The following is a 15,627-nucleotide window of genomic DNA, read 5'->3' on the forward strand; positions in this document are numbered from 1 at the left end:
AGGGATACCATCACCCAGAAAGCTTAAACACATGATTTCGGAATGTGAAAACTGTGAAACTCACTGCTCCGGGATGCTGTGGAGACCAAGGACGTGGGCCCACCCTTCTGCATTCGTGGAGGAGACTGATGGCAGTTCAACCTCTCTTCCACTAAGTCCCAGAGCTGCAGGCTGCTGAAAGATTATTCTGGGGTGACGAGATGAATTCCTGCACACTTGCTCTGCTCTCCAGCTTTTCCTCAGCCTTAGCCACTAGCGGACACGACTGGGTGGACTGTAACTCTGTCCCAGGAGGGCCACTCTAGTCCAAGATACTGCACCTAAAGTTTACCTAAAACAAAGCTAACCATGCTTACACTTACTTATTACAGACCTGAACGTGCGCTGAGGGGCAGAATAGCACAATTTGGCATGATAAAGTATTGAGAGTAGCTATGACGCAACCGTGTCCACTTAATTGAGGGAGACAAGGAAGCGCTTGTTCAAATGCTCCGCTGTTTTCAGCGCGAGAGCCTCCCAAAGGCGCACTCGGCCCCTGCCAGAGCCCTTTCCTAGCTGTCAGCAGGGTGTGAGGAAGATCACGGCAGCTAAGAGCGCTAAAGGAACAGTCAACGGCTGGTTCTCGCTCGGGGCGCGTTCGGCAGCGTCGCGGATGCGCGAGGCACGGAGCAGCGACAGACTCAGACACGTTCTGCACGTCGTGCGCTGTTGAAACTTGCGAGGGCAGGATTTGGGAGACAAAAGGCTTTGGCATGCGAATTACAAGTTTTCAGTTACTGATCACGCTAACGTTGTACATCTGTCTCAGCAACGAGCACGCAGAGCTGTAGCTTCAGATGCTCGGCTCAGGTTGACTGACAAACCCGGGGGGGTCAGTTCAAAGCTCTCGTAAGCTAAAGTCCAGATGATGACTAATTATCCAAAAGAGAAATAAAATAAAAAAATGTATTTTCTATATGAACTTTTCTGATTTTTCTAATAGTGTGGCRTTTAGACCTCTTTAGATTGTTTGAGTTGTATTGCTTGAGCGTATGAAAGTAGAATATTTRAGAGAGCATTACTTTGATAAAGAGATCTTTTYTTCTTTTTYCTTCTTTTSTTGAAGAGTCTGGAAGTAGGCTCAGGGCCTGATTCTATGATTTCCTCTCTCATCTTGTTGCCCTTTTGTGAGATTACCTGAATGTGGCTCCCAATTTTCCTGAAGTTGTAGGATAAATTCTGCAGAGCAGGGAAAYGTTACTTATTGAGTCACATCTTTTCTCAAAGGTATTGGCCATTTTGTTCAATAGGAAAGTAAAAAAATAGGTAAAGAAGGATACGTTATCATACCTAGGGGAATAGTATAATTGCAGACTTAAAGGGGAGTGGGTGGAAGAGAAGAAAATGAGAAAGCTTGCAGTTATAGTAAACTTCAGTTGCCTTTGGCTAAATCAGTTTAGTTATATAAGAGTTGAACTTCTGTATGTTTCTTAATCGTTGGTATGGAATTTCTACACCTCTGTACAAATAATCTAGTGAAAGACTCCTGCATCTCAAAGATTAATCTTATTCTTTATGGGCTTGTGGGGACTTTCTTGGATCAGGTCTTGATTAYCAAAGACTGCAGATGGGTTTACATTAATTTACGAACCCTGTACGATACAAGGTACCTTTTCCAGATTGAATTTGATGGACAGCTCGTCAGTCCAAGTCAAATCAGGTGAAGCRTCGTTTGGTAACGAGAGCAACGTCTGTGCCAGGATGGAATTCGGAACCGGGGCGTGGTGCAGCCGATGGTGTTTGGGCAGCCCGAACTTAAGCCCCRCAGACGTGCCGCTCCCAACAAAGTCCCTCCAGCACACAGTCAGGTAGGCATAGACAGGGTATCAACGGTTCCAGAAAATGAACAGACTCRCCGTCCACGTGAAGAATTTTACTCTGTCTTTAAGCTAGAGGGTAAGCAGCATGCCTGAKCTATTGAGCTAGGTCAGGCGGTAGGCTGCCTACCACTTGGTCCCTGCTGTCTCACACGAGGCCAGGGGACCTCACAGGGTCCCATGCCCTGCTACAATGCCCGGGAGAACACAGACACTGGCTCGGGGGGGGACCACTGGATAGGTCTCCCCCAGCCATCACTCGCTCGACTAGCCGACGGGACAGGCAAGCAAAGCCGATCCTGCTCCAAGTAGGGGCATGCCATGTCAYGTCYRGTAGGGTTGGGATGACCCATTCCCCAAGCGGGTCAGAGCCAGGTCAGTGATGGTCATTGGGACCGCTACCATGCCCAAATTTTGAAAGGTCGCCACTGGGCCAACGGCTAGAGGGGGGACTGTGAAACCCGCTAGAAGCCAGTTGAATCCCCCCTTTACTGCCGAAGATCAACCGGCAGAGGCAACTACTAGTCACCACCGTTACACCTGGGACGGCTGTGCACTTGGTTCCCCCGGTAGGGGTATCCGGCGGGACCACGGGGAGGTGGCACAGCCGATTCAAGCCCAGTTAGTAACTAAGAGAGTCGTAGTTACTCCTATTTTCATTGCACTAGCTTGTTTACTCTGATATGGCATATTAGCTCCAACAGACTCTGGTCTAAGATGCTTCTGATAAAAAAAAATGCAAGAAAACCTAGGGAACGGTTTTCGTAAAATCTTGGCCCTACAGAACCCTCCCAGCTGAAGGTCAGGGAAATTTGCAAGTCTCAAAACTTTATACTATATGTTTATTTTCATTCTAACGGCAAAAAATGTAATCTCTAGCATTTCGCGTGTGTAATCCTTCCAAATCCTGCAATAACGGGCTGTGGTAAACAGTGCTGAGGAGTAGTACAGGCCAGTCATATTGTGGTTTTGTCACCTTTTAGAAGTGTTGCTCTACGTATCATATCTTATTCCATTGTTACCTGACAACCTTAAAGCTAGATGACTCAGATTACCACTACTTCATGTATCTTTCCATCAGTGAGGGCATAAATCTTGATCTTTCTCGGCTATCCAGCTGTTTAGCCCAAAYAGCCCAAGACATTTTAATCTTTCAATTTTTCATGGAAACAAAGTTCTTAACTAGCAGAGTAGTTAAAGACTGTGACCAAATCAGAGATTGCCAGCTAAGAATCAACCATTACTTAGTTGCAGATAAAAGCATGATAACACTGCTCTTAYACGTCCTACTGTATAAAGGTTTGCACTTCTATTGTAGCTCTCCATGAAGCAGTGACTCACAAGCTGACTAGTTACAGAACAACTGTACCACCTATTTCTAGCAGGGGAGTCAGACCTCAGCAGTTGTATTTCAGGTTACGCATTTTGTATGCAATATGAAATGCAATTATTTATGCTGTATATTCATTTCAGTTAGGCCTTTCTACGCATTCTCAAGTGGACTTGATGGTGCACTAAAATTTCTCGGTGTTATAAACCTTTGGGCTTCGCCAGTAGTAATTCAAGAAGCTTGGCCTTAGGACAAGTCTTTGCTTCTTTAATACTTTTTACTTAAGTGTAGATAAGAGGTATGCTTGATCCTTAGCTGTAATTAATGTTTCTGTTTCTAATCAGTGTGCCCTGCAACCATGCTCCTTTGATCAAAGACTGTTATTTTAGAACTGGAATTTTATAACTACTTGTACACTGTAAGTCAGATTTTTATCTTCACTGCTCCAACATTCAGTCACTAATGTGTGCCAGAAAAGATCTTAAATTTACTACATATATTCTGATAAAAGAACAGCTGCTCAGGTGACTAGAACCACTTACTCTATCACTAATAAGTTCCTTAATAACATCCAAGTTATTTCTAAGATTATAGAGTTTAAGGAAACAACACACACAATTATTTCCTCTATCAATCTTTTTGATAGCTTGTAAACTTACTAATTTACAACCAAGCATGACAGGTCATACCAATATGTACTTCCTTCAGGTTGCATAGTAAATAAAACTGGCAGAAGGCTAGAAGGAGCAGGCTCAAGATTTGTATCTTCATTGAAAGAAGGGAAGAAGCAACTTGGCCCCTTTTCCATGGATGAAGTAGCCAACTGGCCAGCCACCACATTTTATGAATCTAGAAGAGCAATGCGCTTCGTCAGTTCTGCCTGTCTGAAAGGCTCTGCCCTCTTTTCCTCTGAGACCACAAACTTTTTTTCAAGATTTATTCCAGACAACMKMKGTTGTCTGSAATCAGACATCACATCCCACTTTTGACAAAAACTCGTCTCCATCCAYCCCTTGAAAAATGCATAGCTTCAATTTTGCTCCCAATTAGATATGATCAAGCAACCGGAGAGTATTTTTTGTGCACACATACCCATGCATATTACTGTTCTCTTTCAAGTAGGATAATATTTGCTTAGCGGTATTTGTGGTAGTCCTACTCAATCCTGTTATTTAGTGCTGCACTTTAACTTCCTGCTTCTGTTCTGCTTTTTCTGTAGCATCCTTTTCTGGTCTGTTATTTCCGTGAGCTTTTCCACTGATAGAAAAGGTTTTTTGGTTAACTTCATTAAACAAAAGACAAAGCTAAGAAGACATACCAGTGGYAGATTGTAGCCCTGGAAGACCACATAGACAGGAGAAGATTTYGTAGGCAGTGGTTTCGAAAGTCTTATCACTATATTCATTTATTCTTTATTGGTCTATACAGCAAAGGAAAGCAGAGTTTGTCTTGGGCTCTCACATKCTGCTGCACCTTCTTTCACTTGCACAGTTTTATAGAGTTGCGTCAGTCTTGGCAGCATATGAGGAAGTCATACACCAAGGAATAAGCAGTATGCACTAGTCCTGAGCAGCTTTCCTAGTTAGTACAGTGGTATCCAGTTCCCCCCATCCGAGACTAATGCTCCTGGGGGGAAGAGCCTGAGGTGTTGAGGAAGACAGGGCCATCTCCCACAAGAATCTGAATTTAGCTACAGCTAAATCAGTACAAGGGATACAAACTGTGGGATAAGCGCTCTACTCCTAACCTATAATTTAAGACGCGAAGCTGCTGTTTAGGAATCTTAGTCAGCTAAATACAGGAAGGAGAAAGTAGTACATGCCAGGGCTCAGAGCCTCCTTTGCCAGAGCTCTACAGTCACAAACAGATTCTTATGCAAAGTTTCTAGAAACCTAGTTGCTTATTTCCATTTGCCTGTTTTCTGGACAAACTAGCAAGGAAGATTGGCTTAAGATGTTAGGAATGGAGCATAGAAAATGTGTAATGAAGGCATTACAGGAAGGCACAGGTTGAGTTCATAAAGCCACACAAGGGAACATTCTTAGAATTGTTTAATCTTGTAAAAGGAGAAGCTGTACCGTACACCTCTTTCTTGGAAAATGCAACCACCAGCACATCTCTCTCTCTTATGCAGGAAAAATTGGCTTTCATTCTCCGGAAGTATTGGCAGCCACTATCCAGGAAGTAAAATCCAGAGAAATGGTCTCTGCAAAAGCAGGTAGAGCTAAGAAATGAGATAGAGAACATAGCTGACAGCTTTTGAGCTAGGCACCGAGAGACAGAAGCTGCTGTGCTGGCCCAGAAGTTTGCTCTATATCACGCAGTGCACTACCTTAGGCAGCAGATGATACCAAATGCCTTCAAAGAAGACAGGGGAGCAGTGATGTTCCTTGCCTCATGTCATGCTGCAAATGTGTGTGGACAAGGGGTGGCTTTCTCCACTAGCCTGATGTCCCTCAGTCAGTGTCCTGAAGCATGAAGTTTGATCACYCGTACAACACCAACTTAGATTGCATAACTAAAGTTTTAGCATTTCTAGAATTCCTGTTACRCTGTTATTTTAGGATTTAGCCAAAGCTCTGTTCAGGAAAACCTTATTATTGTAGCTGGCAGAGACTGCTGGAGTTATTTTTACCAGAGGAATCAAAGATTGCAGAATATCCAGTTTTAGGATGGCTACAGTAGAAGTTGCACTTAATGCAAATTAATTTAATGCAAGCCTAGGCTAAAAGGCTACCAAGCTCCGCTTTTGGCYGCTTGAGGATTAAAGCAAACCAAGTAAATGCTGTGCACATCTCATCTAACACATCTCATGCTAACTATGCAAGAGCTGGTTGGACTGTGACAGTTTTTCAAGAGCTGGAGGACACAGCAGACAGCTGGCCTGCCCTAAAAAACACGTATCCAACTGCAAGRGTGGATGCTATCAAAGCAGTCTTCAAACAAAATATCTGATTCCAGAAATATGTGAGGTACAAGGCAAAGATGAAGCACCAGCCTGTGCAATAGCAGAGGAGAAATAAAAGGTTGCTGATAGTTCTTCCACTTCATTCCCTAGAGTTAAAGGGGAGAGGCTTCTGGCGCCAGTTTGCAGAAGTGTTTGCAAAGGCAGATGTAAAGCCCGGGGAATTTCACCACCTAGTTAGCTGAACCAACAAAAGTTGGCTTTGATGAAGCCTGAAGAGGCATTTTCTACACAATGTTTTTCAGTTTTGATGAATGTGGCCTCCTAGGTCAACTGAAGACAGAACCCAGATGTTCGCTTCCCGCATGAGCTGCAAGAACATGTTTACGCTGTTCTTCAGGGAACTGCAGTGAATCAGGGACACATGGGAGTGCAGAGTCATATTTAATGTATGGAGTCAGTCCGGGCCATCTGAGAAAATCGAGCAGGTTTGCCTGGAAAATAGGGCTCCAACTGTTCTTGCCAAAAATCTTCCAGTTGCTTTAGCTCTGATAACTCACTTTTAGGGGCTCAAGTTTTCCCCATCTTCAGCAGTTCCAGTGATTCCCTCTCCTGAGGTTCTCCTTGAAGATTCATCTTCAGGAAAACAATTTTAGATAAAAGGGTTTTCCTTGTGGCTCTGGAGCAGTGATGAAAACCCAACATGCTCAGAAAACCAGAGGGAAAAAAAAGAGAGAAAATCATTTTTTGTTGTCAATATTTGGGCTTGATATTATTGCATTGGTAAGAGTTAGCTTTGCAGTTTTTGGAGGAGAAATACACTGAAACAGCTAGTGTCTGCCACTGTATGACCTAGCTGTGGAACGTAAAAGGTCTACTTCCTCTGGTTACTTTTCAGACAGGAATCACTATGACTGTTTTGGGGAAGTGCTACTGTCCTAAAAGCTTATCTGGATTACCCTTCTACTAGTTCTGTATCTGGACTGATTAAATACAATTCCATCATATGTCACAGTCAGGCATTTAGCTCGGTAGGTTATGTGAGCATCTGACATCTACTCTCCTGAAAGCCATACAGAGTCCCAGCCAAAGCTGTCATCTCCAAATGTTGTCTTGCTCTGGGAACGTTTCTCTCCRGAGCACTCTCGTGAGCGTCCAAGTCGGCATGTGTCAGCAGAGTGCTCAGGAGCCAAGTGAACCAGTGCCAGGTTGGCTGTAAGAGCCAGTACCTCAGCTTGGATTAGAAAGGCATCACTGCACTGGGGCCAGGTGATTATCTGGCTGTCAACAATTTCATTAGTGGAAGGTGTTCAGCTTTGCAGGACAGGAATATATCTCTTGGTCCTGGCATATTCTAAAAAGCTTTTCATGTGGCAGCTAAGATGTGACCACAGGTTATGGGTTTTAGCTTTTTAAGATGCGTTTTCTTAAAGCTTATAGTTTAAGGCATGCTCAGATTTCGGGAGGGAGAGAGGAGTAGTTCTGAGCACAACCTACTCAGGGCAAACTAAAAATGTTACCATTTTCTGAGACTAGCAATTTTGTGGCCACTTTGCTCAGAAGTGCTCCACTGGTCAATGGACTTTTTAGCTAGCAAGTTAGTCTTTCAGTTGCCCTCATCTGAAAGGATGGCCTCAGCCTCATTAGGAATTTTACATGTTGATTATTTCAATAAATGCAGCTTTTGGTCTGCCACACACGATTAGACACTAATTGTGTTCGTAGCTGGAATCACCACAGAAGCAGTTGGCACAACATAGATATTAGTCATACTATCAATTTGTTTTCTATTAAACTTCAGGATTCATAGAAATGAAGGACTTTAGAGATTTTAGCAGAGAAGATATGTGGAAGCAAACAAGCATCTCTGCTGATTCCACCATGTCTTAAAGTCATGGTTTGCAGGCAAACCAAACTTGTGGAAAAAAGCTTATGTCCTCAAGAGAGTTAGATGCATGAACTGTTTGTCCAGCTTGACACAGGGTAAAATGTCATTTTGTCAAATCTARCTTACTGGTAGAAGGACCATTCTTAGATGAAAGCTAGGAGTTTCGGAGCTTGCCACATTTCAGGAAAAAAAAAACCTGTCTTTCCTGATAACCTGTTTTCTAATTAGATGACTTAACTTTCCTTTCTTAATCAGATAAAGATGCAATCTTGCTTTTATGCAAGCCAGCAATGTTCCCTTGTATAACATGAAATTACAAGGAGTTAGGAATTGAGGTGTCAAGAGGTGGTTGCAGGCAGGAGAGGAGACTAAACACCAGGTTCAAAGTTTTGAAGGCACAGAAAGGTAGACTGCTTGAGTAGCAAAATAGGAAATTTGCATGGCAGAGCAGAAAAGGCTAATACATGTGCTTTTTGTAGATGGCAAGTATACCATTAAAGCAGATATAAAAAGGAGCTTTAAGATGTGTCACACAATGTATAGTTTTTAGTGAAAGTCAGAGACTAAAGTAGAATTTGAAATCTATTTGATTTAGTGCATTCTTCTACTCTGGACCTTCGCCTATTCCTCTATTATTAGAGGAATGATCTGTGAAAAGTGGTTTCTTAAGTGTTCATCCCTCATCCTCTGGCATATTTGCCATCTCTGTAGCAAACAGCAGGGATGGATTAAGACTGTAATACAGCTCAGAGTCACTGAAGCTTCTTGAATCCTCCTGCAGATGCCTGCTCCCATCACTCCTAAATTACAGTGCTTTTGGCCATATTTCCAAGTGAGCAGCTCCGCTCCCACCAGAGACATGTTCTGCTGCTGCCTGCTAAAAGCTGCTGCCTGCTACTGCACCTCGTTGAGGCATCTGCGGACCAAATAACAAGAAATCCTGCTTTTATCCACTGTTAGCAACCGGGTCTTGCCAACAACTGTGACTTAGTCGAAGAGTAAGCAATAAAATCTGACAGATTAAGCAATGAGGGCATCACTCAACACAAGTATACTAGTAACAGAAGGAAARGCATGCAGTTTACTGTCTGCACAAGAAGAAATGTCTGGGTATGGTTCAGTCCTTCATGTATTAAATTAGTTAAGTCATAACTTTATAGTTGGGAGATCTTGCTGCAAATATATGGTGCCTGGACAAATATTATCCAATGTGAAGGCTAGGTGAATAGTTTACTAGCAACCAAGCAAGAACCTCCAGGACTTGTAGCAGAGCAGGCACAGTTCTCTTCCCAAATTGGAGTAATGTATCTCTTCTCTTTCTGACCTTGCCTCAAGTACATAGATCTCAGTTTGAGAGTATGGTTTTAGGACATCCTTMGAGGCCAAGGAAACATAAGATCAGCCGCTGAAACATCTCAGAAATCCCAATCCTGAAAGACAATATGTTGTTATATGTAGGCCAGTCATAACCGTTCCTCCAAGGCAAGATTCAAGAAGACAAGACAAGCCAGTACAGCATGAAATAATTTCTGCTTAGAAAGCGAATGTCTTGAGAAAGCCCGTGGTGTTCACCAATGGAACTTTAAAGAGACACAGCATCTTTTGGAGGAGCTGGTTGGGGAATATGGCCCAACAACTTCAAAAAAAACCTTTTTCTGTTGTTGTTCTGAGGACTTACTTTGTGTCTTAAATTCAGGGGATAAATATGAGGCTCCATAGCCAAATATTCCAGATGACTCCCTCCAGTTCTGTTCAGATCAGGTTCTGACTACACTTTCCAGGGATGAAAAAGGCGAAGTATTTCCAAGGCCTACATCTGTGGTGATTTCATACAGGAGCATAAATATTGCTTCATTAAAGTGCTAGCTTCAGACTATTAATATATACTGAGTTCAAACGTATACTCATTTGTAACTCTTCACATTATATGGACTAGGAGGTTAAAAACATTTTTTTTTCAATAACGTATATGGAAAGTAAGCTAAGGCTGTAAGGACATATGTTATGGCAGTTCCTACTCTTGTCACTGCCTCTACTAGCTCTTTCAAGAAAAATCTAGAAGCTGAGTGTAACAGGAAGTTTACCCCAGTATGAAGAAAGCAAACAACTGACTAATTTGGAGAAGTTTGCAGGGACGAGATCAGGAAGTTGAAGCCTATACACTTCAACCCTTTCTCTAGAGAACTCTGTCCTTCCTTCCAGAGACTTTCAAGGTATGATCTATTTCAGTAGATCCCACAGACACATCACTCTTTACGTGTAGCTTTGGGTCAAGCCAAGTCACTTTGTCTACAAGCCACCTGAAAACATTGCCATCTTTCAGAAGTTGGTGATGGCCAGGAGAAAAACAGAGGGAATTAAATCATGTGCAATTCCCCCTTACAGCAGTTCTGAAATCTCAACTGCATCCTGTGCATAAGTCAATTACTATCTATTTTGACTTAAAGGTAGCCTATGGCCAGTTACAAAGAAAGACAGCCTGCAGCAGAGATGCAGTTCACAAAATTAAGAATGGTGAAACAATTTATGTGTGTGTGTGTGTGTATACCCTTAGAGGAGGAACTTTGGGGTACTATGCAACCACTAGGGGCTTTCTCCATTGCTGGGCCTGTGCAACCAAAAGTTATTCTGCTCAACTTCTAGCTTGGGTGTAAAAAGTATTTCAGGATGCCAAAACAGTGTTTTGACTTATCCAAACCAGATTTTTCCCTGGTTGCTCAGACTGGATGTGGGAGTCCTGGATGAACTTTTCCTCTCCTTGATTCAAAACAGCAATTTCCTTTTAAACAAAACCCAGACTGTTTAAGCACCCTACAATTCACAACAGTTGCTCTGTTGCAGCTAAGAATTTTGGGAAGGGGTCTTTTTCCTTCCTGGTGAGACGTCATGCAGTGCTCTTGGGTATTCAAAGCCCATGAAGGAAAGTTATGGGACTGGTGGGCAATGCATTTTCCCACAGGGAGGGCATACCTTCTTCTCCAACTTGAATGTGTTTCTTCTTGCCCATCTCAAGCTATCGCATACCCCAGTGATCATGTTATTTCCCTGAGCTCTGTGATATTAGTTTAATCCCTGGGGCCACAGAAGAGGACTGAAACTGGTTTCCCACAGCCTGTGTGGATTTCCTAACCAAACGGTTATTCAGGAAAAGGCAACTACGACCTCCAAGTGCGTTAATAATCTTTTGATTCCTCGGCTTGTACTGCCAGTGGCCAAAATGAAATGCTCTGCCATTTGTTTTGCCTGAAACTATTCCATGAAATTGCTTCCAATTTATGAATGGATTTGGCTACCTCATAACCTCATTTTTAGCAAAGTAGCAACTTGCCAAAAACCCTTACCCAGTGCTATTCTTGAGTGCTTTGCCCAATCTTATGTTTCAGAAGCATTGCCTGTGCATAGCGTGGTTGCTACAACCCTCCCTCCAACCTCTCTCCTCCCTCAGTGAGGACAGGAAGGCAGGAGAGGAGCCACGGCCAAGGCCCTTGACCTTCGCAGGAGACAGCTAGTATTTACGTGTGGGCACTGGCTTGCTGATCTGAGCTGTGATGACAGGGATGAGTAATAAAATAAAGTAAAACTGGTGTAAGGTGTAAGTGTAGTTTTAACGAGGAGTATGATTTCCAGGATTTAAGATTGTTTTTAGTCCCTTTGAGCTTGATGCCTGCTATCTCTGCTTTTGCTCACTGTCCTGGAGCGGTGGCGCAGGGGCGTTCAGAAGGCTCATCTAGCTCTGCTGCAGGATGGGGCCATGCCTCGGGTTCATCACGCGTGGCTCTGCATAACCCCTGGTGGAGGCCATCGTCATCCTCCTGCTCCACCTCCCCCCTGGGGGCTGCCCTCTCCCTCTTTTGCTGCCTCCCAACTGTTTAATGCTCTGGAGAGTTTTTGGGTCAGCAGTGTGGGGGCCCTTGGTGAGGGAAACCTGGAGGCAGCGCATCTGCTGGAGCTGCTCCTGCAAATGCAAGACCTCGCCAGACAGCTCTGCACAGGCAAGCAGAGATAGAATTGGCATTAAATTCAAAAGCCATTTGGAGGGCCTTGATATTCCAGATTCACTGCTGCCATTCCTGCTGCCATTGCCTCCCAAATCCATCAGATGGAAGATGTTTGGAGGAAGGCAAGAAAAAAAAAGAGGAGGTGAAGGGCTGAAATTTTCAACATTTTGCTTGAATCCATGCTTGTCAGGACCAGCAGCCTAATTTGTGGTAGGCAGRACTCTAATACCACTTACATATTTCCTTCCCTGCATGAAGGAGAACATAAAACTGACTTCAACTCATTGGAATCTGCACCAAGAAGGGAACTAAGCTTTTAGTTGTACTATAGTTTAGTTATTAGCATCTCTTAAAAATATGAATAAGAAATACCAATTAAAGCAACAAAAATTATTTAAGTGCGTTTTTGATAAACAATCTAGATTTATTACTAATTCTATGACCCAGTGAAGAAGAGTCCTTTCTTTCCACTAACAGGTGAGCTGATAGCAAATGGATTCATTGGATTTTCCTGCTGTGTTAAGAGAACAAAGCAAAAAGAAAACCTCTTCCCCCCMAAAAAAAACATTTTACTATCGGAGTTTTCAGTCTCAAAGAATTATCTTAATTCTTGTCATCCTGACCTGTACCCAGTCAGAAGAAAAACTTCCTTTCACTTGGGGGGAAAAAGCTTTCAAGAAAATTAATCTGATTATCAATAGATCTTTCACAATGGTCCAGTTCTGTTCCAGTTGAGTGGTGTGCTTCACWGAGTCAGTAAGCTTGTATACAGGACCAATCTTTTGGTCAATACTTTTTCTTTCTTTTTGTTCAGTGTTTCACAATTGCAAAAGCATGACTTATCTTCCAAAGTTGTCTTTGGGAGAACAATTAAGTTATTTAAGACTAGCTAAGCAAGCTGCTAACACACTTCAATTCTGAATGCGCTGCTCCACGGTTTATCTTGACAGAGCCCAAAACATGAAAGCTGGCCTCCTGCCTCTGTTTTCTTATAACCAGCCATCAGAGAAACAGATTTCCCTGCTACTCTGCTAACTAGATATGCCTGGTTTGCTTAACCAGCAAGCACATTCCTGCACTTCAGGAAGAACACTCTGCACTCATTAGGAGCTACTGGGCTACAGCACAAGATCGAGAAAACAGATTTGTTTTGGACAACCCACTCTGACATGGAGGTGCCGAGGTGAATGACCTTTGAAGAAAACCTGCATCCAAGAGCAAGATGAACAATCTGACAAGTGAATGGCTCTGTATTTTACGACAGAGCACAAAATGACTAGAAGTTGCAGAGATCTGACTCAATGAGCAGAACTAGCACGCTGGGAATGGCTGGTAGTGCTACCACCACCATGGGCTGCCAGCCCCCACTGTTGAGGAGTAGGTGGCTCAGACACCGCTTCTTAAGCTATTCAGCCACAAAAGTTTACAGCTAGGTGTTTGGGGGATCATGAGCTACTTTCTAACTTTGCTTTTTAAGGYAACTCTTGAAATAGCCCCGAGTTGCCACAAACCCCTTCAGCTCTCTAGGTAAGAGGAAGATGATAGATAGAAGCCTTGCCAGGTATCCCCGTGAAAGTAGTGCCAGTCGCAAGGTAGCACTCTGTGGAGCAGCTGGTCTCAGCTCAGCCCCGCTTTGCTGTCAAGGSGGGACGTTGGCACAGTTCTGATCTCTTGTCAGGCAAGCAGGCTTTGGGAGGTGAGAGAGCTTTAAACTATGATCTATTTAAATGTCCTGCCCTGTTATTGATCAGTAGCTACAAACAATTCTGCAACCACGTTCTCCCAGCTGCCTTCTGCAACAATTTCCCCAACTCAAATGCACAGTCCTAGTCCTAGGCTAATACTTTAGCCAGCTCCTCCTGATAGACATACTTGTGTTTCACTTGATCTTCTCAGAAAAATAGATCTCTACCTCTCGGCTCCTCCTCTCGCCAAGGACTTTCTAACATGTTTATTGTGTGTAGAGGAAGACACAGCTCAGAATGAAAACTCCTACAAATGTGGAGAGGGGGAGAAACAGGGGTTGGGTATGTGCACCCATCCTGACTCAGGGTGCAGTTACACAGCAGTTTTAATCGCTCCAAATTAAGAGTTGTTGTGCCAATGCCCTGTCTGCACTATGCTGTCCCTCTCTTCTGTTGCCAGAAAACAAAAGAGGTACATGTGAAGGGATGCTTCCTGGGGCTGAGTCAGCTGGAAACCAACCCTACCTAAAAATGACTAGTTTTTGCTGGAGCAGCTCCCTGAAAGTGTTCCCTGCCCAGCTGGACCTATAGGAGGGCAGAGGAGGGAGCAGGACTGTGCAGGGCTAGGGGAGAGCGCGCAGGATTGTCACTGTGCCGATTTAAGAGAAGCCTGAACTTCCGCAGAGCTACATCGCTGCCAAGGAGGCTGCCTCTSAAGGCGGGAATCCCATGCACCTCCCTACTCCTGTGCCGGTGGGTTAGTTTTCCACTCAGTTCTCTGATTGTTTTAGCTAATTCCACAGCTTCTCACTACTTCTCGTCAAGGCTGCAGATGGGAAATGCAGCAAGGCAGGAACACTCCTTCTAGTAGCAGCCTCACTTATGTCAGCTTAAAGCCACTGTGAAATTGCAACTTAAGGGCTAAGCACACAGTATACAAATCTGGAAAGAAAGATACCCATCAAGCCTGCTCAGAGCAATTTTGTCATTGAATTATGCAACATTCTGCTTTGCTACATTAAAGATTTTTAGAGATCTTGTTTGTTTTAGTAACTCTTATTCAAAGAACACCACTAGATGAAAAAGTCTCCAAAAACTCTAGTGATGTAGGTGACAGTGCCCAGACCCTGAACAGCAGATAGAGTAGTCCCACCGATTCATGCTGAATAAGGCAGTACAGACAGCCAGGAAGARCTGCAGCACTGGGGGCTTATTTCACCCTTTCTGCATCACTTCTGAAATGCCTACAGCAGTTTATTGAAGATCTTCTTTTACACTGTTATTAATATGCAATAGTACAATTAGTGATTGTTAAGTGACTTTAATCAACAGTTTTATTTTTTTTATTTTTTTTAAATCTACTTTAAAATATCTTGTGGTATTGTGGTGGACACAATGTGGTAATATGTATAATACACACAATATTGCATCTCAGCTGTGATACTATTATACAAGAGTGGTTCTACCAGGACACCTCTTTTTGTACTCTTCAAAAGAGAACAAAGAACCGATTAAAGATCACTCGGTTTAGAAGGCTGGAAGGCAGCAGCTAACGAGTTGACTTTGCACTACTAGGTGCACGGACAGGGAAAGCATCAGGTGTGCTTCCACAATTTTGCTGCAGCAGAAACTGCAACAGTTAGATGGGATGCCTGCCCAGGACACACAAAACCGAAGGATTTGAGAACGGTTTGGCCGCTGGCATTCAGCTGTGGGAGCCGCAGGAATCAGGATGTAGGAATTTGGGTCTTTGTTTCAGGAACATTCCTTGGAAAGTGTCAGCGCCAGCTGCGAGRTGGCCCGAAATTCCTCATCTTATCTGTGCCCGGCGCAGCGGGGCCGCCGCTGCCAGGGGGACCCGCGCTAATGACGGGGCAAATTCCTCCCGCGTCGCCGCAGCGGCCCCGGCAGCCGCGGCGCTGCACCGGGATGCCGCCGGCAGCGCCGGGCCCCCCGGGCGCAGCT

General features: G+C 43.8%; 1 protein-coding gene across 1 annotated transcript in view; it reads left to right on the top strand.

The window, feature by feature from the left end:
* The first annotated feature begins 1,772 nt into the window (after window positions 1-1,772).
* Window positions 1,773-15,627, top strand: part of TRIM24 (tripartite motif containing 24) — a 189,364-nt gene continuing 175,509 nt past the window's right edge. Inside the window, exon 1 of the mRNA XM_085322607.1 lies at window positions 1,773-1,935. Coding sequence (XP_085178733.1) covers window positions 1,773-1,935 — 163 coding nt within the window. The remainder of the gene's footprint in view (window positions 1,936-15,627) is intronic.

The sequence above is a fragment of the Rhea americana genome, unplaced genomic scaffold, assembly GCF_003343005.1.
Source record: "Rhea americana isolate MKP2758 unplaced genomic scaffold, rheAme1 scaffold_79, whole genome shotgun sequence".
NCBI classification, from domain to species: Eukaryota; Metazoa; Chordata; class Aves; order Rheiformes; family Rheidae; genus Rhea; species Rhea americana.